Source organism: Thermobia domestica, chromosome 17 (genome assembly GCF_964235325.1).
Source record: "Thermobia domestica chromosome 17, izTheDome1.hap1.1, whole genome shotgun sequence".
NCBI lineage: Eukaryota > Metazoa > Arthropoda > Insecta > Zygentoma > Lepismatidae > Thermobia > Thermobia domestica.
In genome coordinates this window covers 92381893-92409572 of record NC_137470.1, presented here as the reverse complement: position 1 = coordinate 92409572, position 27680 = coordinate 92381893, and the positions used below count along the sequence as shown (strand labels likewise).

The 27680-nt window shown below is 36.5% G+C and overlaps 1 protein-coding gene across 9 annotated transcripts in view; it reads right to left on the bottom strand.

The window, feature by feature from the left end:
- LOC145673876 (uncharacterized) overlaps positions 1–27680 on the bottom strand; it is a 254260-nt gene that overhangs the window by 40926 nt on the left and 185654 nt on the right. For all 9 annotated transcript variants that reach the window (XM_081743658.1, XM_081743659.1, XM_081743654.1 and 6 more), the window contains one exon: positions 3495–3675. In XM_081743658.1, coding sequence (XP_081599784.1) covers positions 3495–3675 — 181 coding nt within the window. The remainder of the gene's footprint in view (positions 1–3494; positions 3676–27680) is intronic.

Here is a 27680-nt window from a genome sequence, read left to right as displayed (position 1 = left end):
ATTTCCAGGATTTTCCGTAACTTCCTTTTTCTGGTGTATGATATGGGCATGCAAGTAATACCCTTGGAAAAGATGCTTTATTCTGAAGAGAATGAGGTATGAACTATGATCCACGGACAAACAGTCCTGTTTCAGAAAATATTTACATCACATCGTGTATATACATATATATATATATATATATATATATATATAATAAGATTGGTCACCTTGAGAATACAAAAAAAAAAAAATCCCTTAGTTTTCAAGATATCACATTGAAATTTTGCACACGTATTGTGTACGTAACTACGTATTTTTACCGTGATTTTGAGATTCCTACGTCAACTCAGGTCCAAGCCAAAGGGGCGCAAAATTTTTGAGAAAGTTACTTCTGAAAAAAAATCACGGTTTTTCCCGATTTTCCCGTTTTAAGTGTATGATACGGACAAGCAAGTGGTACCATTGGAAAGGTTGCTCTATTGTGAAAACAAGGAAGTATGAACCATGATCGTACAATAAACAGCAATGTAGGAGTACGTGCTTGACTGCAAGTCTAAAATTTATCTCAAAAAGCCATGATCGTAAAAGGGTTAAGAAGCATTTGATGAACATTTTCTTTACTTCATTTCTCAGAAACCTCCAAATACGCTTTGCTTCATCCCATTCTTTTTTGTTTCATTTCTAATTCACAATAAAGTAAGTCTTCATTATAAGGAACTAATGATCAACTCAGTTGCGTATGAAGAGAAACATATCTATAAATAGGTATCTTCCACATCATGCTCTAATCCTTATATGACGTTTTTTTGATATATGATCGCCATGTAAAGACGAAATTGCATTTAAAATTGACGATTAATGTGTGAGCACAATGCCCTTCGTAAGTAAATTTGTCACATTTAAAGAGAACCTTTATTAACTTTATTTACTTAATTATTAATCACTTTTATTTCCTTATTCCACAGTTTCTGCTTTTATTAATATGAAAATCTTACACACACTTTATTTTATAAGAAAGGAAAGAAAAAATAAAGGAAGTGGGTGGGATTGCATCCAGGCTCAAAATGCTTCACATTTTTCTATAATTTCTGCGGTCGCTCTATTTACTCCCCATGGGTCCCCAGGTCCACTGATCTACCTTTTTTTCTTATCACACATTTGTTCTTGTAGTAGTAGTGCGTCGCGCAGAGTCTTCTCTGTTTCTCTGTTTGCTTTCATAATTGCGTACAAAATTTTGATTTGTCTGGGAGAGACTATTTCTGAACCAGCAAAAGCAGCATTCTGGTCCAGTTCAAGTTCCTCGATTCAGTTTTCTTAGTGAAAGTTACGCAGTTTTCCCTGTTTCTTTACCTCTAGTTACTACAAAAATCCTTTGAAAGAACGATTGCTGGTATATAGTCAATCGAGTCCAATCTTGTTTATGCTAAAATGTTTTGAAAATGTTTTCATACATGCAATGCTTTCTACCATCTTCATTGGCTAATCACTCAACTTTAAACCAAAGGAAAATCTAATAATATCAGAAAGTCTTTGAATATACTATATGCGTAAGATATTTTGCGCACTGGTGTACAAGAGGACGCTAGGATTTGAGAAGACATGACCTGTATAACACAAAGAAAACTTAATAAGTCTCCGACCAATCAGTACTGCTCCCAATCACATGTGAATACAACAGCATCTTTATACATATTATCTTTCTTTGTTCGAATTTTAAAGATGTAGAAGCGGAAGCTATGTCTTATTTAACAAACCCAAATAATTATTTTATTTTGTATTTTTATATTTCATACAGAATGATCAACTACCTGACCTTCTATCAACAAATTCTAGCATTTCCATTTATTGTACTTTCTTTGTTCCCCTGGTTTTAAATTTTTGCTTTTAATGTTTGCGTTTCTTTGGAACGCAAAACTAGGAAACAGATGATAATAAAGGAAACGTTACTAAGGTAGATATTAGTAACGATCTCTGGAGTGATACTTTCCAGTGCAGATTTAATTTTAATCCGAAAGGGTTGGACAACAACGATTATTAGGGAAAAGATAAAATAAAACGGAAGTGATTCAAATAAGACGAAGGAACATACATCAAACTATATGCAATAATTATACGATAAAACAATATGTACAGTTGCAATAGAAATGCATCCTTCCTGTTATTTCTACATGTTCTTGTGTCAATACCTTGGAAACCAATTAACCAAACAGTTTATCATAGCATAGTAACTTAAGTTTCCTATACGTCCAAATTAAGTGTACTCAAATTAAACAATTTGTTCCGAGGTTATTCAAGGAAGCGGTATGTAGTTTTCCTACAGATTGTTATCAGTATGAATGAGTCTACAGTGGTTAGGAACGTTGCTGACATCACTTGGCGTCTGTACGGCGATATTTTCACGCTTCTACAAAGTCCATTCGATTTTTTCCGACGGTCCGGTGGTCAAAATAAAAACACACATGTTGTACGTATTTTTGGCTCCACAGATATGTGGCAAAACTATACTGGTTAGAAATTTACAAAGGTTATCAACTTATCAAATTTTAATATAATTATCAGTGACAACTTTGAAAATAGACACTTAAATATATACGAGGCCTGTTTCAGAAATATGATCTTCGTCGTCCTAATCCCCTTTAAACTAGTTCCCTCTTCAATTCATACACCGATTCTGATGGTCTTTCCACTGCTCGAAACAAGACTGGAATACCCTCGTCGGGAAGTGCAACGAGAGCAGGCGTCGTGCTGTTCTAGATGCCCACTGAAGTTTCTTACTGGTATCTTTCATTTGCGAAAACAGCCAAAAATCTCAAGAGGCTATACCCGGAGAGTATGGAGCTTGACGAACCATTGAAATGTGTTGTGCCGATAGAGACGATCACATGAGTCCATGAATGAAATCACTACTCTGATGCAATCTTCCAGGTTTTGAGTTCCACAAGCCCGGTCATTTCAAAGAACGCCACGTAGACGACGAAAAATGTCTAGAGAGAAGTGCTTTGTATCTGTAAGTCCTTCCTCTACACACTCACGATGCATACTGACAGGCAATGGGAGAACATAACCAACGTTGATTTGATTTTGTTACGCACTTGACGAACATTTCTGGATATTTCCATGCCTTGGCGAGGTCGGATGTATCCACTAAATCGATTGTGACTTCGTTTTAGAGTTCCATCCGTAAACTCACGTCTTCACTATTTCTACCTGTGCCGAGACCATACAAAAGCACCCAACAGAGCAACTTCTCCACAATAGCAAACACAATTGAATATAACATCACCTGTAGGCTAAACACATCATGAATTCCTCTTCCACGACACACACACACAAAAGCCAACATGTGCCATGTAATTTCAACAAAAACAAAGAAGGCCGTATATATATATAGCTTTGTATTTTCAGTTTCTGAATGTATCTCACATTATGGATACGAACTTTTCACAACAAATAATCCCACTAATTAAACTTGCTAATTAGGGGAAGCTCAAACAACTCACTGCAATACTTACAGCGCCCCCTTCAGAGCCTGTGGTCGAACGGCTGTGGAATGAGTGAGAAGATGAGGAATCCGTGGATGAGCTGCTCTTTCGTGATGTTTGCGAGCTGTCTGATAAGATTGGGGGAAAGAGATCAAATCCACTGTGGCCAGCCTCTGTCTCTGGTGCACCTCTATGTTCTTGATCAGTCCAACTAAAAGAAACCAAAATATACAATCAACCACAACCAAGACATATACTTCGCTATATACACAACATGTTGCCAATATATGTTGAAGAGAAAACATAAGCTATTTATTTCAGTACTAGCAATAGCCCCGAGACTTCTCCAGAACGAAAAATGGGGAACTCCATTTAATGGTGATGTAATTACCTCCTACATATATTAAAATATCAAATCTTTACTAATTTTCTTTACAGTAAAATTATGTATCTACCTCCCACTATGTTCATTTCTTCAGAACGAATGAAGCAACAAGTTTATTTGATGCAATGAAAACCAGATAAGCTGATTGATTCCTTGCATGCCACCAAAAACCACACACTCAAAAATCAGTCAGTTCCTTCCACATATGCATCAAAGGAACTTACAGGAAGTAGGTACAATATTTTACTGATGGTTCTCCTATAACAAAATATTGCTTTATCATTTAAAATTTAATGTTAATTTTACGGACAACAGCTAATGAATTAGTAAGTTTAAACTTGAAAATGATTTGCAGCAAAATTCACAGAATTTTCTTCCTTAGTTCTTTAAAATAACTACAACAAAAGGCAACATTCAAGTTCAGAGAATACGCCTTAACATAAAGTACTACGAAATGAAGTTGTTCGAGTTTGACACACATTATATTCAGTTTAGAAATACATAATGTTTCGATCTTATGTGAATAATTTGAACACAACATATCCAAAATTTCTATTTCTCTATTTCACAGTTCTATGCTCTAGTTCGCTATCTTTCAAATTATAGTTTTGCCTACACTTATAACGTTAAAAAAAAAGTGTTCTTTATGACAACAACATAATGCAAGTATTGCCGTTTGTTTTCCGTTTTCGTATGTAATTTCTGTTCATTCCGATCCAACTGCCTTTAGTGCAATACAAAGTGAATTCATCGAAATACGGTAGGAAGTTCGTAAAATAAGTTCCGTTTAGATTTTTCTCCGCGGCAGCACTACGATCGAAGTTCCGCTCATGCGCACTAGTTACTCTGATCCAAGCAGAACGAAATGACGCCAATTTGAGATTGCTCTGTGTTGTGTGTCATTCGTAGTGATTGTTTATAATAGCAGCGTTCATCAAAAATCCCGCCGCTTGTGAAATTAGATCTGTGATTCGTCTTATGAATGCGAAGAACGTAAAACCAATTGACATTCATCGACAAATCTGCGAAGTTTACGTAGAAAATGAAATGAGTGATTCAATGGTGAGAAGACGGGTCCCAGAATTTAAGGAAGGCGCAGTGTGCGAATTGAAAAATTTTCCCAGGGGGGGATGAATTTCACCCATATGCGCACCCAGTCCTCACACACACACAGATATATATATATATATATATATATATATATATATATATATATATATATAAGTACAAAACAGTTGAGATGTGAGATCTTTCATAAATTTTCACTCAAGTAATATTTAGGTTAGCTACGCCAAGTAAGAATTGTTCCCTTTTTCTATCTTATCTTTATGTCCATTTAAAAATACTCTAGAGGGGGGAAAAGTTATCCCTGCCAGGGATAAAATTTTTCTTCTCCAGGGTGGGAAAGATTTTTGTCAGGGGGGGAAATCCCTGGCATCCCCCCCGCCAATTCGCACCCTGGGAAGGCGTGATCAAGTGCATGACGGAGAACGATGTGGGCACCATCTGTGGTTTCTGATGAACTGGTGAGTGCAGTCGAAGAAAGGATAAAGTACAACCGTAGGTTTACGATTAATGCTCTTAGTCTTGAATTTCCGCAAATTTCACGAACAGTACTTTAGAAGATTGTTACTGAAAAACTGTGTTTTCGTAAACTTCGCGCACGTTGGGTGCCTAAACTTCTTACTGAAGAACACAAAAACAACGGATGGGCAGCGCACTTTGCTTTCTAATACGTTATCATGATGATGGCGAGAACTTTTTATCGCAGATAGTCACGAGGGATGAAACTTGGGTTGCTTACGACACCTTTGAAACGAAACGGAAATCCATGGAATGAATGGAGGCACACTTCGTCCCCAACAAAGGTTAAACCAAGGCACTTCTTGACACCCCAAAAAGTCATGTGCACAGTGTTTCGGGACGGATAAGGCATTTTACTGATTGAATTTTTACCACGAGGTGCAACAATCAATAAAGATCTCTATTGCGAGACACTTAAGAAACTGCGCCGTGAAATATAGAACAAGCGCAGAGGAATGTTTTCATTCACGACAAAGCCCGGTCATACACTGCGAATGTGATCAAACATCTCCTTGAAAGCTTTGGCTCGGACGTTTTTGGTCATCTTTCGTTCAGTTCCGACCTCGCTTCTAGCGGCTTCCATGTCTTTCTGCATCTGAAGTATTTCCTTAGTTTTAAGCGCTTCAACAACGATGAAGAGTTAAAAAAAAAAAAAAAAAAAAAAAAAAAAGTTACGACATTCCATGACGCAGGAATACCTAAACTTATAACACGCTATGAAAAATGCCTGGACAATTACGGGAGCTATGCGGAAAAGTAGTGTAAGTGTTATTGATTTTTGTGCAATACATTGCTTTCTTTATCTGTACTCGATTTCTTTTTTTGTTACCAAACGGAACTTACTTTCCGAACGAGCTTCGAACATGTAACAAAGAAACAATTGAATATTCTGTCTAAAGTATCTTAAAAAGAGCGCTACTCCTTTTCTCTTTTACAAATGGGGATTTACTTCGGCACCACTACATATCGTTCTACTTGCATTCAAGTATCCCATACGGACAAAGGTAAAATGTATTTGAAGTGCAATGCAACCTGCCTATGTTGGCTACCAATAGTTCAATTTAAATGTGACCAAATTTGACAGGTAACTAACATATCGAAAATATATATTTGAACCAAAAAGCTGTTACAGAAACAATAAATAATTACGTACTACTTATAAGTTAATATCCTTATTATAAATGGAAATGCCTTAGTTTATGTGTAACGCTAATTCCCAACAGTGAACATTCGCCGTTCTATTACGTGCGCTACCTCCCTGATGTCAATGGCGCTATCGTGCATGGAGTTTTCATTTTAAAACTATTGTGACAACTTAGTTGCAACTTAAAAATTATTTTGAAATAATTAAGTCAAAAAATAGAACAAGACTGCAACCATACTTGGACTTGAGCATTAATTTTTGTGTATTTCTATAGTAATATATTGTGACGATTAAGTTGCAACTTAAATGGAATTGTTTCAATTTAATTACTTGAAAATAGATAGTAATGATGCTGAACATGAATGTGCTTTGAATGCCACTCATTTTAGCTTTGGAATTTCTTGTATACAATAAAAGATAAATTCTGATCAAAGCATATATTAACTAATAAATAATAGCGTTACAGTTTCGGCAAATTAACTTTCCCTTCATCAGATACATTCTTACGATGTGTCTGATGAGGGCAAAGTTAATTTGCTGAAACTGTAACGCTATTACTTATTAGTTAATATATGCTATGGTCAGAATTTGTATTTTATTGACTGTGTTATTTATTATTAAGACAAGGGACGCAACCATATTTAGATTTGAGCATTAATATTTGAAGGGTAAGGGGAAAAAAGGAGGAATGTCACAAAACTGGATTTTCGAGAAAACGGCGTTTTTATATTTTAAACTGCGTAATAAAGAATAGGGTAGTCAGATCTTTTGCCCCGTTTTACATGGACATTTCGACTTTTAGACATGCATGGCATATACACTCAAATAGTACTAAGAGTCACCAACAAATAGGACAAAGCACCCAATAAAGCACACACATGGACATTCCTTGTTTTATCCCCTTACCCTTCATTTGTGTTACTGCAACTCAGTTGGTGAGGAAACTAGGAAAAAAGTTAAATATAAGCAATTACAAACGGATGGTTTTAGCTTGTAGTCTACAGCAAGCCAAAGGCTTGGAGGGAACAACCAGTTTTATTAATAACTAAGAGGGTCGGGTTCCCTCGGGGGAATATATATATATAGATATAGATAGATAGGGATAAATGGATAGAAAAGAAAGAAGAAAATATAGATAGATAGAAAAGAAAAACTACACCCGGAACACTATGTTTCCTAGCCAAAGTTTCCGTCTTATACAGTTTTGCCTTAAAAAGGAGAGATTATAATTTTGCATTAGTTATAATGTACTGTACTACATGAAGAAACATGCGATACACTCGCAATAAACATACCAAAGAATACAGATCAACCACACATGTTGGTACACTTACATTTGTAAGGTACAGTTATGTATACGCACGTAATTATCTTTTCCCCACAGCTGCATCAAAGTTGGTTGACAAGTTTTGCTCATAACATGACCAAGTACATGATTCTCTACATATCGTAAAAGTCCAATCAAAACAGAGTCGTTTCGAGAAGCAGATAATTTTTGTAGTTCGTCCACCTCTTTGTCCAGCATTCTGTAGATTTAGTGAATCGACAGCTTCCTCTACATTTTACTGTGTTGCCAATACGCAGTCGAAATTGATTATGTCCTCAGGTGCAATAAATAAATTAGCCTCCTTACAAATGTCGGCACTTAAGCTCTCCTCCATTTCATCATGTTCGACAATTTATGTCTTCGCAAGGAAAATCTACTTTTACAAAGCATTTTGTTACAGTTTCTTGATTGATTTTCTTCATAGCTTGATGATTCCATTTTACAGCATCCAGAATATTTATTTGCTTTGTAACTTCTGATACAGTCGTACATGTACCCATCTTGGCAACCCATGACTGTAACACAAGCTTCTTGTAAAATGATTTAAATGTGTAAATTACACCTTGGGCCATAGGCTGAGTGATAAATGTAGTGTAGGGAGGGAAAAATACGTTTCACATTTGACATTTCGAGTTTTGGATGACATGTTGCATTATCCAAAAACAAAATCACCTTGCGATTTTCGTTTCTTATTTCCGTGTTGAAACCCTTCAACCGTTCCTCCATTATAGAACTTGTCCAGGCTTTCTTTTTATTTTTCCAAGTCACTAATAGAGGAGAGCAGTTTAAATTTCTGAAAGCTCTAGAGCATGCAGATTTTCCGATCTCCACAGGTTTTTCAAATTTTCCTTCCATGTTTGCACAAAGAAACAATGTTAATCGTTCCTTAGACATTTTTCCCTCCAATGCACTTACCACTACAAAAAGCTGAAGTTTTAGTTGGCAAAGCTCGGAAGGAAGTCCTGTATCATCTCCGTTATAAATATTCCTTTCTTCATATCCTTCAACCAAAGCACATAGTTTTTCTTTCCACTCAGAAACTGTTTGAACATCAATGTCATTGGCTTCACCACACACACAATTGAACACTATATTGCGGCGAGTTTTGAAACTTTCTAACCATCCGTTAGAAGCTTTGAAATTGACACTCCTTAATGCTTCAGCCGCTTCTAATGCTTGAATAATTAGCCCTGAGATTGGCATCCCTTTCGCGCGGGAACTAACGAACCATTCGTATACCGCATTATTAATCTCTTCATTGACAGAAATTTTGCCCAAACGCTTCACTTCACCTGATGTTCCTTTAAACCAATCTGATTTTATTTTCTCAGCATTCTTTAAAATGTTATAAATTTGAGTTTTACTAACCTTGAAGTTTGCCGTTAGTTCCTTGGATTTATTATTATTATTATAATTATTATTATTATTATTATTATTATTATTATTATTTCGTGTTCTCCTATGACCTTGATTTCTCTTTCAAGGTCAAGAGTTTTACACGAACGTTTTGAAGACATTTCTGCGAAGAATGCAAACCAAAACGAAATCACAGTTCGAGTACAACTGAGATTTAAAAAAATGCAGCATGTACACAAACGACACGTTCAATCTCGTGCAACAATAACTTACATTTTTTTCTTTTTTTAAAGAAAAAAAGATCCGTGCAATCGCTTTCCTTCGAATTGACAATGTTATCGTTAGCGGCGCCTTCTTTCATATCAGCAATGTTACTCATAAGAAAATGACAACGTTTCTACCTATTGAATTGTTTTGTTACGAAACAAAAAACACGTCTATGTACTAAGGAATAACTCTGTATAAGGAATAAAAATATTCCTGCCTTACTGAGAATAAAAATATCTCTTGGGTCTTTAAATAATGTCGTTTCCGCCTTAAGCAGTTCACTTTTTAAGTAAAATCGATCCGTTCTGGAAAATTTATTTCCACATTTACAGGTTCCCTTCTTATAAACGTTCCAGGATATGCAGTTTTTACTGTATATATAAAACACAGACATGCTTAGTATACCATCTCATAAGAAGTAATTGAAGAAAAAATGAACATCGTATCCGGTATATGTTGTATTACTTCGAGAAAACTAGAATTGTATTATGTGTCTTCAGAATACCGCGACTTGAATATAATCATCCGGTATCGCAAGAAAAGCGACTGAAATATGTTCCAAATCGGCTAATCAAATTAGGTCAATTTCAGTTTTAAAATTATCCGAGAGGAACCTAAGTATGTCTACCTAGGAACCGGATAAAATAAAATATCAAATCTTTCAGTGTAACATGGTTGACATTATATCATTTGAAATTTCAATTTTTTAGTTACGTTATTGTATTACATTTAGTTTTTTTCTTAACTATTATTATGTTATTATTAATTTTCGTATGCTTAACTGAAATTGTCCAATTAATGAAGCAAAGTTTCAGAACCCCTTGATTTTCCTGTATGATTTTCTCTCGGATATTTTAAATAAAATAGAATAATGCCGTTAACAAGTAAAAGTATTTCTGATGAGGAAATATTACAGGTAGAACAAGGTGTTCTAAAATTAAATATAAAAACAAACAAAAGAACTGCATTATTACAAGGCATCACTTTTTATACACGCACACTTACAAGGGTTGTTACATGAGTTCTAAGCCTAACCAAGATATATTAACTAGACATGTACTACTTTCAGGCCGCATTTATTGAACCTTCCTATAATGTCATACCAAGTTTGGTATTAATATCGACTTTTATTCTGTTGCTGCAGGTTCAGAAAGACAGAAGAATGAACAAAGTGTCATCAAATGGAGAAGCTGAAGGCGAGAGCTGTTAATGAATATCTCCACAAATAAGGATTTAAACCGCAGGAGATCCACACCGACATGGTTGCTACTTTAGGTGATACTGCCCCTTCATATGCCTCACTGAAAAATGTGCAGTCGAATTTAACAGGGGGACAACCTCCATTGAAGATGACCCTCGATCAGGAAGGCCCGCGGAAGCACTAACTCAAGAGAACATTCACAAAGTGCATGAAATCATTATGAATGATCGGCGAATGACCATTAGGCAGATTGCTGAGACAGTGCACTTATCTACTACAAGCGTTCACTCAATTATCACCCAGCATGAGAATGAGCAAGGTTTCCGCGAGATACGTGCCAAAACTTTTGAACAAAAGTTCACCAGACCTAACATTTCAAGGGACATTCTTCACCTCTTTCGGACAAATCCAGATGCCTTTCGCACTCGATTCATAACAGCAGATAAGACCTCGGTCCATCATTACCAACCAGAATCCAAACAAAGTTCCATCATCCCCCTTATCCCACCCTCTGAAGAAAGATAAGTCAGTGCCTTCAGCTGGAAAAGTGATGGATACAGTTTTCTTGGATATTGATGGTGGATTATCTTCCAAAGGGGCGAATAGTGACTGGAGAGTACTATGCAGGTCTTCTACGACAGCTGCATGATAATATTCGGCAGAAGCGTCAGAGGAAACTGACAACAGGTGTGCTCTACATCAAGACAATGCTCCTAGCCACAAGTCAGTCATTGCAATGGCAGCAGTTTACGATTGCGGATGCGGACTGTCTCCCACCCGCCCTGTTCGCCTGATTTGGCAATTCTGACTTCCACCTCTTTTCAAAGCTCAAAAAGAAGTTGGAAGGTACTCGTTTTGACACTAATAATGACGTCATGCATACGGTTCATAAAATTTTACAGCTTTCGACAAGTCGTTTTTTTTTACCAGTGGCATTAATGCACCTGAACATCAATGAGCAAAATGTGTTGACTTGTCAGGGCACTATGTTGAAAAGTAATACCATCCATAAACTCTCTGCTGCCTCGTTCATAGGTAGGATTAAAACTTTTTTAACACCCTTCGTATTAATAGATATAACTTTTTTTCCACAAATCCATTACATTTAATCATGTTATACAGGAAACTACAATTAATCACAATCACTTGAGCTTTGTATACAGCAAAGATACATAGGCTGGTCAATAAAGACTGACTACTAGTGTTCATGAGGTAAATACAACAACAAGGCACAGCCGTTCAAGCACACGTAGTAAGGTAACATGGAAGTGACACGCGAAAAACAGTACAGTGCATTGAAATTCTGCTTTCCTTGAAGAAAACAGCAGCTGAAGCATACGCAATGTTACAGGAGGCGTATGGGGAGTCTGTTCTTTCCTATAGCACAGTGCGAAGATGGTTCAAAATGTTTAAAGATGGAAGACAATCAACTTCAAACGATGGTGGACCTGGCGCTCCAGTAACTGCTTTGACAGAAGTGAAAATCAACACCACCGCTGTGATAGCGAGAGAAGATCGTCGAATCACAATAAGAGAATCACGATAGAGATGATGATCACGATGGATGAGAGAATCACGGTGGACATTTCATTTGGTTCTCCTCATACGTTGCTTACAGACAAACTGTATATGTCATGTGTGTGTGCGCGGTGGGTTCCATGATTGCTCATTCCCGATCAAAAGGCTGTGTGTGTGGAGGTTTGTTCATAGTAGAAATCAAAGCTGCACATGAACCCATGTTTCTGTAGAAAATCACCACTGGCGATGAAAGTTGGCTTCATCATTATGACCCTGAGTCCAAGCAGCAGAGTTCTGTGTGGAAGTCACCGAAGAATGCGAGAGTGGTTGCTTCTGCTAACAAAGTTAGGGTCATCTCATTTTTCGATATTCCGAGGCATGGTGTACCAACATGTCATCCCACCACATACACCTGTTACGGGAGTGTATTATAAGGATGTACTGCATACCTCCTAGGTTGTATTCATCGAAAATGACCACATTTGAAAGAAACAGAATGGATACTACACCATGATACCGCCAGGCCCCATATTGGCAATGTTGCAAGGATCAACGTTCCGTGTGGTCCCCAGCCTCCATATAGCCCTGATTTGGCCCCTTGCGATTTCTTTCTTTTTCCAACTTTGAAGAAACACCTCCGGAGACGGCGTTTCGCATCTTCAGGGGCAGTGGTGAAAGCTGCGGAGCCGATTTTGAAGAATCTGTCCAAAAATGGCTTCCAGCATGTCTTTGATGACTGGCAAAAACGTTGGGACAAGTGCATTGCATGTAATGGGGACTATTTTGAAAAAGACCAACATTTGGAAGATTAGTGCAGGTAACCTGAAAATAGCAGTGACATGATATGGTAGTGACATGACCAAAGCATTCGTTTCAGTGGGCCAGGGACAAAAGCTTTTACTGGTCAATCTTACTGTTATCTTTAGTACTCTGTTTCAAACTGCATCTTGCTTCTGAAATATTTTAATCAATAATCCCTAACCAATATTTTTGATAATTTTCCGTTGACCATTCAACAGGAAAAATACATCGCTTTAATTGATAAAATTGAACAGATAACAATGGGAAACTGTTGGAGTATTTTTTAAAAAACATAGAGGCTTATGAGGTTGGTGAACACGTATTTTTTTTTAATTATTTGCGGCAATTATTTTTTCTTTATTTTACGCCACAATAGTTGGGCGTTATCGTTGCCCCTTCTGAGCCACCACTTGAATGAGCCTTGAATGAGCTAAAACAGACTCTGAAAGCCACGAAACAACAGATCCTGACAAATTAAGAAAAACAATTTTACTTGCCAGGGGAGGAGGTAAATTATCTGGTTACGTTTTCTTAGCTATGGAGAATAAGGTCTATTAAAATGACTAAAAATGTGATTACTTAATACTTGAACAAATCTATCTAATGGAAGAAAGTAAATTAGTATCCAACACTTCTTTTTTTTTTAAGCATGTCAAAGATTCTCGTAATTTAGTAGCGTTCTAGATTTTCATTTTTGAAATATGGCAACCCTACACTAGAAAAATATAGTAACTATTTGCTTCGGCCATCTGACTTATCATTTCAATCCATCAAAAAATTTACTGAATAAGATGGATATACAACTACAAAACACTTCCCTACCAATACATCGATGTGAATTACATTTTTCTTTTTTTCTTTCTTTTTTTGTGATCCCTCTATACCACAAATAGAGATAGGAATATCTCACGGCTAGCTCAAAAACTTTGAATTACAGAAATGAAAAAAAAAAAAAAAACTTTTATTTAACTAATTTTCTACGATATTTCCTTAACATAGGTAAGAAAAATAACGTTTTCATCTTAACCAAAGATATACGTAAATATATTTATTAAATAAAAAATACAAGCATTGTGTGATTTTACTATCTTTATATAGTATTCATAAATAAAAGTGCAAATACAAATATATCTGAAGACATTCCAAATAGAGAAATCCAAGAATCACAAAATTTTAAAGTAGAATGCATAACATTTAACGGCAGAAGTTACCAGGTGTAAGAATCAATTATACAGTTTTCAAGAGATTACAAATTTCGATTATTTTGTTTAAAATGCCAAATTACAATGCAACCAGGAAATGTATAATATTTAACATGACTTTTCTTGAAGAAAATGCAAAAGTGGGTTTCTGGATATTGTAAAGACGATGTTACTTCTTGGGTGTGTCAATACGAATAGGTGATTGGTCACGTCTTGTATATATTTCTATGTCACTCACAGTCCCTCCGCTCTTGATCCATTTCCTGTACTTCGTTTTCATCTGCAAATGTTTGTCTTGAGTATCTTTGGTGGGTTTGTCACAAACATTCTTACATGTCTTCAACTTGTGGTTCGCTTTAGAAGGACTAGGACTAGCTTTGGCAGTAGGATCCTTCTTAATCACCCACTTAGATTCTTTGAGTGCGTCCAATTTACCAAATCTTTTGTTTACGTCTTCAACCTCAATTTTCACCAATTCCCAATAAGATATCACGTCCACTTCGGTTAATGGCTTACCAGACTTCGATTCAATCTCTCCATCTTCCAGAAGTTTCTCAAACTGTTTCATTTTACCATTCATGAGCAATTTTGTCAATCCCAAAGTGGAAAATACCTGGTCAACTGCTGGTTCTGGCATTGGCTCTTCTTTCAGAATTTTATCCCATTTTTTGCACAGGGATAGCAAGCGTTGTTTCTCTATTTGTAATTTTTCACCCAAATCTGTCATATTGTCACTTGTTCTTTGGTTTTACTCTTTGCAATCACGGATAATTTTACTTATTTTATCAGTATTGTTTTCGATTTATTTTTATCACCGTAGTAACAACAATAAATTTAAATAAAACATCCATTGTTTACTCGATTGTTTAAAAATTCATAACGTACATCATTTTATTGCATTCTCCGAAATAAAAAATAAGCTAGTGATTTAAGTAATATTTAGTAATGTATATGTACTCAATAAAAAGCATGATGTGGTTATGATTGTTGCAGACAATATAATATGTTAGTTCAAAAAAAGGCTTTTCGTTACTCATCTACAAAAAACTTGACATATGGACTGTCTTTAAAAAAAGCAGCCATTTGTTTAGTTCTTTCCTCTACCTTGAAGAATGTTTGAATGTGGGAAATCCTACGATTATCCTATAGGTGCAAATTAAATATCAATTACGTATCTCAAATTGAGTGTTACGTTAATATACATAAACAATTAGTAAGTTAATAATAAATAGCTGAAGACTAATTTCAGCGTCCAAAGCTGTTAACGGCTACAAGCTAACCTTATTTACAGATCATACTTTAAAAAAAAATACAGGGTGAACCTGAAAGATGTGTACAAATTCCGGGAGTTGATTCGTGACATCAAAAGAACACAAAAAGTCTTCTTACACGTTGCCGAATTCTTCCGCGTCGTGTACGAGTGACAGGGGTGCCAACTTGGAGTCGACAATCGAATCCTTTTTATTTAAATTGGAACGGAACAGAAAGATGTGCACAAACTATCTCTGTCTGCGCTACTGCCTAATGTACCATTTTGCTGATTTTCATAACCACATTTAACTAGTTTTGATGTCACGAATTACTTTCCGCAGTTTCTATATATCTTTCTGTTCCGCTCCAATTGTCAAGATTCGACTGTCGATTCCAAGTTGGCACACCTGTCACTTGTACACTACGCGGAATTCGACAACATGCAAGAGGACTTATTGTCTCCTTTTGATGTCACGAATAACCTTCCGAAATTTGTGCACATCTTTCAGGTTCACCCTGTATAATAGACAGTGAAATTAAAAGTGACGTGAAAATAAAAGTTATATAAATTGGACGATTTAAGAAATCTTTGATAGACGGTACGGAACGATTACTTTGGAAATAAAAACTACATTTGGGAAATCACTACGCCAGAGACTTTAAACGTAGAGAACTAACGAAATCGATGCATTTCTTTTTAACGGTACTTTAACACATTAACGTTCTTGAATACTGCAACGATATTTAATAGAGAGATACAATCACTTTAGCATACGTCAATGTTTATGTGTTGATCATCATATAAAAGTAACAACGTATTGTACATTCAGAGTTAGTTTGATAATCGATTTGCAGTTTAAAGTTCCTTCTTAGTTCTTATCACTTACACTACGAGAGGAAGTCAGAAAGTAACGATTCCCAATGCCTATTTTTTGTATTATTGCATGTAGGAAGTTGCTACTCCGCCGAGACCTTGGTTGTTTTGTGGTAGCAGAAGTAAGTTGAATGAGACGTACAGAAAATCGCTACTACGGTCTCACTGTAGACATCGGAAAAGGTGCGATCTGTTATTCAGTTTTTGTTGGTAGAACCAGTTCAAATTCATAAGGAATTGCATGATGCAAACGTGATTACAGTGCAGCATGTGCGTGAATGTTGTTGGGAATTTCGTGCTTTTATTTACGCCTATGTTTTATTTAGTATGCTTCACCGTTCATCAAAATTTGATATGATGGAACCTGATTTCTGTATGTTGTCTCAGTATACGGCTGCTTCAGTTACAGCGACTGCTCAACTTGACTATACTCAACTTTTATGCATTTATTAACTCGCGCTTCGAATAACTGTACAGAACTTGAAAACATATTTGTAGTAATTTGAGCTCAACCATTCCTGATTCACTCCTTATGTTTTCACGAGTTTTTACACTTGTTAATACACCTGATCTTTTAGGAAATCCCATTAACAGAAACCTGGCGAGAAAAGGCCCTGGAAAATTGTCCATAAATCAGAATCAATTCAACTTTCTCTTAAACAAAGAAACTGAAACTAGGCAATACTAGTTATAAAAAAAAAAAAAAAAACTGAATGCAGTTCAAAGCAAATGGAACTACTTAACGAATGTACTATGAAAAAAAAAATATATTAAATTGAATATGGTGGCAATAGCACTGTAAACAGGGATAAAATACACTTCAAAATCAATACAAAACAAACGAATGAAGTGACTAATAAACAAACCTCCTAAATAATTAGATTAGCAACTTTCTCAATTAAAGAAATGAGTGTGAAATACACAGGTTGGACAGTCTCTACGGTACAGTGAACGTGGGCCACGGAGAGATGCAGCCAATCAAATGCTTAGCGCCGGCATCATCATCATCACTATTACTACTACTTGGACTAATAGGACATTATTCCCTTCCCCCTTGGGTTAGAGTCTGGAAGTGTTTCTTGTATGTTTCTCGAGCTTCAGCTTCCTTCTTTACCTTCCAGTACTTCCTTCTATTTTTCAAACCATCGATAAGTTGTGTTTCTCTTCTTCCCACTCCTCGTTCTCCTTCCATCTCACCCTCTATGACCGTATGAAGAAGGCAGTTTCTTTACAAGAAATCTAATTCAGTTAGTGTTTGTACGAAGATGCTCAATAAGAGCGTCGTCCTCTTCTCTCATACTCGTTTTGAAACATCTTTATTTGTTACTCTCTCTGTCCATTTTATCTTCTCCATCTTCCAACCAACACTAAATTTCGAAATTCTCTAAGTATTTCTTCTCTAACTTTCGTTACTTCCATGTCTCTGAAGGATATAATCCCTTCATCCACATGTAACACTTGAGCAGCTTCTTCCTCAGTCCAACGCTAATCCTGCTGCTTAAAAATGATCGTTTCTTGTTGAACGCCTCTTTTGCTATAGTCATTTTTGGTCTGATCTCTTTAGTGCATTAAGCGTCTCTCAGCAAAATTCTTCCGAGATACTTAAAATGATCGACCTCTTCAAGCTCCCTTTGTTCTACCCTGAATCCTTAAGGGCGTATTTTAACGGGATATTCTCGCGAGTAATGGTTCGGATGGTGTGTTGTTCTTGGGGTACTGACGACTTTAAACAGGTTGTTTCCGATGATGATGAAATTACACACCTCCGATGCGGCACCACCACTGGGGAAGAGAAGGAAGCTGCCAGTATGACAGGTGCAGGAAGTGCATATCGGGACAAATGCCGCCGAAAGTGCTTATTGGGAGGGCTACATAATTGCTTTTTCCGACATGAACTAGAATTATAGTGGCATTATCAAGCTGTACAAGGAGTGTGGATTCACTGTCTTTAAAAATGACATATCACGGGTGTTGAAAGGTTAGGTAAGGCGAGACGTGAGATGATTCTTGTGACGCAGAAACAGGCCAACCCCCGGCCTGCAACTAGCCGCACACAAGCTAGAATTAGAGGAATCGGAGATCTGTTTACCAAGGAGAATCTATCCACACAGAGGAGTATTGCAAACCCGCTACAGTCATCACTGAAGACAATGTACACCATCATTCATCGCGATTTGAGGTTTGTAAAGTGACGGAAGGGTCGTGTTCATAAGCTGTTGCCAAAACACATCCAGGAACTCCGAGCCAACTGTCGAAAGCTGTATGAGCGGTACCTGGCCGGTGAAAAGTAGAAGTTTGTTGTAACACTGGACGAGGCATATATTTACCTGGATGATTATCACAACCCACGTGCAATTTTTATATCGATCGACAGGTGCGAGGGAATTTCTAAGATGGTTCACTGAATGCAAGGAAAGTTTTGGCACAGGTTTCATGATCACTGCTGGATACTCGTACCAGGACAAACTGACCATACATCGTGGAGGCAAAATACGAAGGTGAATTCGGAATATTATCCGGCTAACGGCTTGACACTCATTTATCGCCATGACATTCCCCATCTCTACGGGAGGGACAAGAATCGAATGTGGGTGCATCAAGACAAGGTGTCAATTCACACATCTCGCTCAACCAGCCTCTTATTCCAACAAATGGCAGCAGAAACTGGAATTCGTGCCACTCCATTCACAGACATTCCAATGAAGACCCCTAGTGCGTCACCGATGGACTTTCGCGCCTTCAGTCTCCTGAAACGAGCTTTGCCTCACAGGGGACTCCGCACCGTAAGAGCTATGAAAGCCTGTCAGGAGGAGTGGTTGCAGCTTGACATGACTACATTGCGTGCAGTCTACTACAGTGGAAACTTCGCTGTCGGGCAATTGCCCAGATGCAGGGCCACTCTCGATGGTAGCGACATTGTTTCTCTTAAGGTAAGTGCAGTTTGAAATCGTCAACATAGAACGGAAACAACCTCCGTAATGAGCACGCCTTTCATATATGAGCACGCCAACTAAATATTTGTGTTCCATAAGCAACATAACACAGTTTGAAAATGCTTCTATATGCTGATGCAAACAACGGTGGCTCGTCGTTGTTAAGCGAATAACGCACGTGTTTCCTACGTTCGTGGTCCCAGGTTCGATTCCTGGTGGCGTACTTGCTTCCGACACAATTCCAAGTAATCATTCGGATCCCATTTTAAACAGTAGGCCCCGACTCATATGGCGTCGGTGCTGAAATGAAACATAAGCTCCATTCACATAAGGTACGTGATCGTTACATTGTGCGGAAACCAATCAAAGAACGCAGTGCAAAAATCTTGATTTACAGCTGCAGGAACATTTTAGAAGTAAATTAAGAATTGCTCTTGCCGTAGTCAGTATCATGCATGCAACGACTCAAATCGTATCTATAGAAAAGACAAGCGCAGACTAAAACGTGCAAGTAACGTTAACTAATATATTCAATGTGGATCATTTACCTTGAAATTCCCCTGTAAGCAGGGGTAAAAGTGGATCTGAAAAGGTAGGGGGACGCATGACATTACGCCGTCCCCCGTGTCTATCTTTGTCCATTGTAATTCTTTTTGCAAGTGGGGGGACGCCACTGATATTTTCTGGAAGCGGGGAACGTCGTCCCTCCGCGTTCCCCCTCCCTTTTATCTCTGCCTGTAACTTTTAAAATGATAGGTAAAAATGCTGAAATCATCTATCATGCAAACGTCTTTAGCTAGATATTGTTTTGCATATTCCGCAATACTACCAGATTAACAGTTTTGTCCTGATGACCTGATAACAAATATTAATAACAAGAAAACAAAGAATGATAGAAGTATGCGGTCTGAAAACATCGCTTCTATGATACTTCAAGACTTTGTCACAGCCTGTGCTGCCATCTATTGCAACTGACCGCAGTGTAACAGAAATTTGTTTAAAAATGGCGTCAGTACAGCACAAAGCGAAGTGTGTGTTATGGTATCATGAAACAAAATCTCCTGTCACCGATCAACGAACATTCAGGTGAGAGATAAACAGCAGCCACCATATGTTAAGAACATAAAGGAATGGTACAGCTAATATATTGCAAACAGGAAATGTTTTAGATCGTGATAGAAGCGGTAGACCGAGTGTTAGTGAGGAACGTGTGGAAGCTCACGGAAATCCTTGGGTTGCGAACTTCTTCCTGTGGGGTTATGTTAAAGATCGGGTTTACGCAATACTTATCCGTGATATTGCAACACTCAAAAACAGTATAAGGGTCGCAATAGAGACAATAACTCCTGAAATGTTGAGTAACACATGGATGAAAATTGAAAATCGCAAAGATGTCTTGGAGGCAACTAATGGAGCACGTGTAAATTCTCTAAATTAGGTTTTTAAAAAATCGGAGTAGTAGTAGTAGTTGTTGTTGTTGTTAGACTGTCTCTTGTACATTTTTTTCATGACAAATGAGTTGTGCAATACTGTCAGGATTTTAATGAAATATTTATACATGAAACCTGAAGAAATCTTCTGCGTCCTTTCTGGGAAAATCGTCCAAAAAAACTAACTCCAAAGAATAAACTACTTCTCATACACCTTTCTTTTTCTTTCTTTCAACACAAATGAGTTATTACACATTGTCGTGTTATTAATAAAATATTTATGGTGTATGACTAAAATCAGCTGAGTCGTCTTTGAGAAAACCGTTAGAAAAAAAAGCTCACTCTCCTCGTACATTTTCTTTCTGGACAAATGAGTTATGCAATACTGTCAGGATATTAATTAAATATCTATAAAACAAGAAGAAAATCAACTACGTCCTTTCTGAAAAAATCGTTCCCAAAGAATAAATTAACCGTCGTAATTTTTTATTCAGCACAAATGAATTCTACAGGGTGTCCCATTCGTAAGGGGCTCCGGAAGAAGTGTTATGAAATCTTAATACAAGAGGATATGAAACCAAATTTGTACATGGCTGAGAAATTGGTACCTTTATGGCTGAGAAATGAAGGTACATTACCTTTAAGGTGACACCACAGAAAAAAAGTCAGGTGACCTTGGGGGTCATAATCCTTTGGAACTCAATCTGTCAACGAAAAATGATTCAACAGCAGCCATACTCGCTTTAGAAGTGTGGCATGTTACCCCCATCTTGCTGCGCCAGCCAAGTGTCAGTTCCTCGTCATACAAGTGGTTCACAAATTCATGAAATAATACCCGGTACATTTCACTGATGACAGTAGTCTTAAAAAAAAAAGCGTTGCTGTGATAATACACAGAACACGCCTCGCTTCTATGAAGGGGTTCCTCAGCGACTGTATGCTAGTTGTCAGTGCCCCATAAATGTGTGTTTGTGAGTTCATGTATAATGACAAGTGGAACTGCGCTTCAATACTGTACCACGTGTACTGCAATATTCCTGGCCTTTTAGCAATAAATGGCTGAAACCAATGGCAGTATGTTAGGCGTTCATCATGGTCAGTCTATATGAGTTCATGAACGACTGTAAACTTGTACGGATACAGGCCTGCTTTCTTAGCAGCTCCTGACACGTGTTACGCAATAGTCTAGATTGCTGTGATAAACAGCGAAGTGAATTTGTAGGCGACACCAACAATTGTGTCTTTACTTCACCCAATGCCGGATTTAGGTTTGATGGGGCCCTACGCTATTGAGAGTAATGGGGACCTTTATATATCTAGCTATCATTTTCAGCGACAAAATGTCACAATTTTTTGAGTTTGAATATATATTATATAGTAATTTATTGACTCAACAGATATCTAAATACGTACTTTTACACACAAAATATGTATTTTCTTAACGTAAATATTGATCAATTTACAACATTTTATAATCTTACATTTACAACATATTGCAGAATTCTTTAGAAACATTATTTACAGACTCATATTCTAGTCTCTGGAAGCTTCCTATTACATGAAATAATAAGAGATGTCAATATATTATGCAAACTACTAATAATTATGCAGGGCAAGTCGAAGTAATGGACCACATTTCAGAAATTTATCCTGTGAAATCTGATAAACATATGTTATTGTGAGATATGCGCTTCGAAAGGTTAACTTGCAATGTTTCGTTTCCACCCAATCTCTCCACTTTCTACCGCTAGGAGTCAGCAGTGAGCAGTTATGGAAAACGGCGTTGAATGGAAGCAGAGATCTTTCTGTGTGTTTTATTGTCATGTAAACAAATCTGTAATTATTGTACACATAACTTGACTCCATGTTATTTCTTCATGTAAGGTTTTGTGAAAGATCATGTTTACGTACCACCATTTCCAACAACATTGAATGACCTGTGTGTCTGCTTCACAGCAGCCATTGCTGATATTGACGCAACATGCTGGGAAAGGTTTGGGAGGAGATAGGCTTGATGTGTGCCGTGCTCACATAGAGCATTTGTGAATATTTTCCAAGAAAACTTTGACAGTTTACCTTTCTTAGCATATGTTTCATAATAACATGTTTGTTAGATTTCACACAATAAATTTCCGAAATCGGGTCCATCATTTTGACTTTCCCTGTATATAGCTTTATTAATATGACATTATGTTATAACCTACACACAATAAAACTGTAGTTAATAGAATGTATTTATATAATATTAATATCATAATGGTAGTCCAAACTGTTCATTCGCACAGCAGACTTTTATAGAACCACAAATAAATGCCAAATCTATAAATAGTTGCAAATCGAAAGCATACTGGTGAGTCACAGTAACGGTATCTCATACAAAATATTGTCTAGCCCACTGCGTTTTCATTTCTCGATTACTTTTGTGTATTTTGAAGATACAAAAACTGTAAAATTAGCTATAGTTTAATTTCGTCCAAATTAAGGCCGTGTCTAACGTTTTCAGCTGCAATCATCAATCCCCATGTAATAACATGGTGAACTTCTTTCCAAAATATTATGAAAACTATTTGTCTCACTCAGTTCAAAATTTCTCTAGATGTTAACCTACCGCAATACTACATGTTATTTTTTTATATTTTAAAACTAGATCTTATAGTTCATTAATATTACTTTTTACAAAAAATGTGACAGCGCTGTAAATATATATAGAAATTCAGATATTGGAGAATCAGCAGGGTTTCTTTTACTGCTCGTGGAGGTGCAGATACAATCTTTCCTGATCTATTCACACCATTGTTCCTTACTGATCTTCAAAAAGTTGGTAGGGGAGGAAAAGAAGTTACGAAATGAGAAAAGATCGTTCATTTAATAATGTGGAGAATGCATATCTTCGAAGTTATATTAGTTGACAATCTGATCATATGATTCGGAAGAAGAAAGGGTTGCGGAAATCAACACTGACTGCTCTCAGAGATGAGACAACCTTATCTACCTACACATCTTTTTACTTGTATTTTATAGCAAGCCTTGTCAAACAGGGTGCACTTTCCCTAATTTTATTTTTCAACCATATTTGATCGTAAATCTTGATTCTTGCGCGGTGAAAAAACGAGATACGACAGAGAGAACGCAAAACTAAAAGCATCATCATCAATATTTTCCTTTCCAAAATAAGTAATGTAACTTTAAAAATAAAACTTATAATTTTAAAAGAAATATTTGGCAAGGTGAAAGAACAAATCATGGAATTTAAGGCGTGTGCGTAACAGTAATATACAAAATAAATAAATATTACAATATTTTTCAGGGTCTAGATCACTTGGACCCGATATTGGTATTCCAAGAGCAAGCAAGTGAAATGTTGTTTCACATGTTTTTCACTGAAACCTAATTTACAGAATTTATATATATATATATATATATATATATATATATATATATATATATATATATATATATATATAAAGTGTTGAGTTGAGTTGAATTTCAGTTTAGCGTCCCTTTCAGCAACGAGGCTATGTGAGACGTGGACCTACTGATTAACGTGGAATCCGAACCACATGAGCTCCCACCGGGAATCGAACCCGGGTCTCCCGCGCCAAGGGCGCGTACGCTAACCGCTTAGCCACAGAGGAGCTCTATATATATATATAAAAGTGTGTTTGTGTGTTATATAGTATTTTGACTCAGTTTGCTGACCAACGTTACGTTACATCTTAAGAATCTACAATTGTGTCACTTTTGAACAAAGAGACGATTATCCTTGTTTTCTCTACGTAGTTCATAACACCAACTCTCCTGATTCATTTAAAGAACCAATTACAGGTTGGTCGCAAACTGGAATTATTATTTTCGTCTGAGGAATCTTATCAAACTCTCAATCAAATTTGGCCAATAAACAGTAATGGCCTTGTCGCAAATTGAAATGATCACAAATCTCACGGAATCAATAAAAATATATCCACAGAAGGCTATATTTGTCCATTCGTGCATACTTCTATTTTGTAGTTGACCATTCATCACAACAGAGTTAATATTCGATCTGTTGATGATCTGCGGGTGAAATATCTCAACCAAAATCTCGCGTAATCAAAATCTTGCCGGACGAAATCTATCCTGGCCAGAGCTTCGCAAGATAAAATTCAGCCATCTAAAATCTCGCGGGAGCAAACCTTGCAGTAGCGATTTCTTCTGTATAGAATGTTTAAAATATATATTTAAAATATTCACTGTACACTTGGAAAATAATAATTATTATTATAAATAAACGACAGGACAGAACATTAAGTGATTTTATTTATTTTTAAAAGAGGAAAAGAAAGGTAAGCAGCTAGTTTTATTAATGTAACACTTTCATCGAAAAGAGATCTTCACAGCTAACGCTCACCATATAATTTAATTAAGTAGAGGTGCAGAATAAGAATGGGGTGTCGTATTTTTTTTTTTTTTTTTTTTTTTTTTTTTTTTTTTGGAAATTTACGTGTAATGCCTTTTAACTAAGAACTTATTTATGTAGGTGGATAACTTGTAACGGCACTGAAATGTTTGCTCCACCACCGCGATATTGTTCTATGTGAACAATGCAATGTATATACGTATTTAGTTAAATTTTGAAGGGTAATTTACATTTTTGCACTAATAATTATAACAATAATGTTTTGATCAGTGGCATATTTAGGAGGCTATCGAGTTCAAGGCCCTCGAAATAATTTGATTATCATTTTATCGCATTATACGTACAACACAAATGCTTCTTACTGGTTCTCAAGCCCCCCGAAACAAGATCCTAGTTACACCACTGGTTGTGATAATATTTGAATCGATATTATAAGGGGAAATACTTTATAGGAAGTTCAAACCTGATTTATCACAGAAATAATAACACGTAAGATATTAGTAACTGTAGTTGTATTGTGGAACGAACACCCACAGGGTTGACCTCTTAAATAAAACTGTCAGAGATACTTGTTAATCTGCATTTAAACTAACATTTCTACAAGTGCTTCTGCAGTTTATACTGCAAAACATTTCATTGTGGCATAAGAAAAACAAAAACTGGATATTGTGCCTTTTTACCATTTTAAATTCGAGACGAGACAGGAAACGCAACAATTATTGTCTCATTTTCGAGACGAGAAATTTCTCGAGTCTCGTGGACAACACTAATTCACCAATTCTTGGATCTCAAACACTGTTTAAGTGTTAGTATCCATGATATATAGAAAATCTCAAATTGATGAAATGATGGTACGAAAGCAATGAAGAGCAATTATCTACGTTTAAAATATGCAAGTCATTACACAATTTACTCCTATAATAAGTATGGTTTAAATGTTCTTAATCACACTATTCGTGGACAAAACGTGATGCGGAACCCAGATGAAATTAAGAAAAAAATAGGGTATATATATATATATAAATATAAATTAACAAAACGGAACAATAAAATTACGAGCAAGAGCGAAAGAAGCCTTCTAGGATCGATACTAGAGGATTCCCCTTAAATTTAGGAGATGAGACGATAAACCTTACTTCTTGTCTCGTCTAGTCTCATGGAGAAAACTATCTGAACGAAATAGATATCACTCTTACTTGTAGTGACTACCTGGTAGATGTGGGTGCTTTTTTTTGCATGAATAATCGATTTTATGGCATATCAATCTGCAAACATACCATCAATCTGTACGCTATTATTGGGGTATTAGCCAAGAATAGAACACTGTAGAATGCATTAGGTTATTATCATAGGCGGCGCCACACTGGGTGCAACTGCACCTACATTAACTTCGATTTTTCAAATTTCCTAGAATAATTCCTTCTATTTTGAATATTTATTGTTTCTTATGTTTGGGTATGTCTGAGTGACTTCTTAAGTCTCTCATAAATTACTTGCTATCATAGTGTTTTTCTATTTTTTTTAATAAAGTAAAAGTTAGGGATTATTTTTGAGATCTTAAGGTTCAATAGTGCAAAGCGTTCTGGCAACCATGTTAAGGCGTGTCCTATCCTAGCCTGCATCCACATTACCAAACTTCTGGCGCCGCCTATGGTTATTATTTAGAAACGAAATGAAATCTTTGAGTTTTACGTCCCACAGTTACGCCGGCTAGGCTGAAGGAGACGGTGATGATGAGAATGAATTAAATGGTGTAATGATATAAGTGAAGGAAATCTCTCCAATACCTCTGAAGGACAGATCCTTGGCTAGATTTTTCCCTTGGCAGTTTTGAATAATGAATTCTCGGTAGTTTTCTTCTTACACATATATTACATTTTGCAATTCGCTATTCATCGTAACAGGGTAAATCGTCTTTAATCTCTATACAAACTTTTATCAGTTGATGCGACAAATAAACGAGTTTACTCTACACTATACAGTTCGAAACTATTTTTATAAGATGAACACATCCCTCACTTGTAAACAACATAGACGTATTTCTGAAACCTTCGTACGTTGTTAGCTCCAATATGCCACTACAGGTAATTATTCGCGGAAATGTTTATGTAGAATGAATGAAATCTTTATGATCTATGAAGAGGGAGAAAATAGACTTTGCTCTTATCTGCTGTCAATCTACATTCCATCGGTTTGTCTGTCTTCGGGGACAACCCGAAGTTTACGCACGTGACCTAGTGGGGACAGAGAATGAAAGAAACCTACCTGGTTAGCCTCCTATCTCCTGTTCTGCGCTCTTGCAACATCAAGACCATAAATTAAACAGCGTTTAAATGGAAGAAAATTAATTTTTAATTAGCGCGCTCTAGTATTATTCTAGCAAAAGAATGTAAAAGTGAACATGCAATATTAATACTAACAAACATTTGGACGAATTTTGAAATATATAAAATAAATAGTTTTCATATTTTGGAAAGAAATATGCCATGTTATTATATAGGGAAATTCCATCGCATTCCGAGTGTTGGACACAGCCTTAAGCCCGTT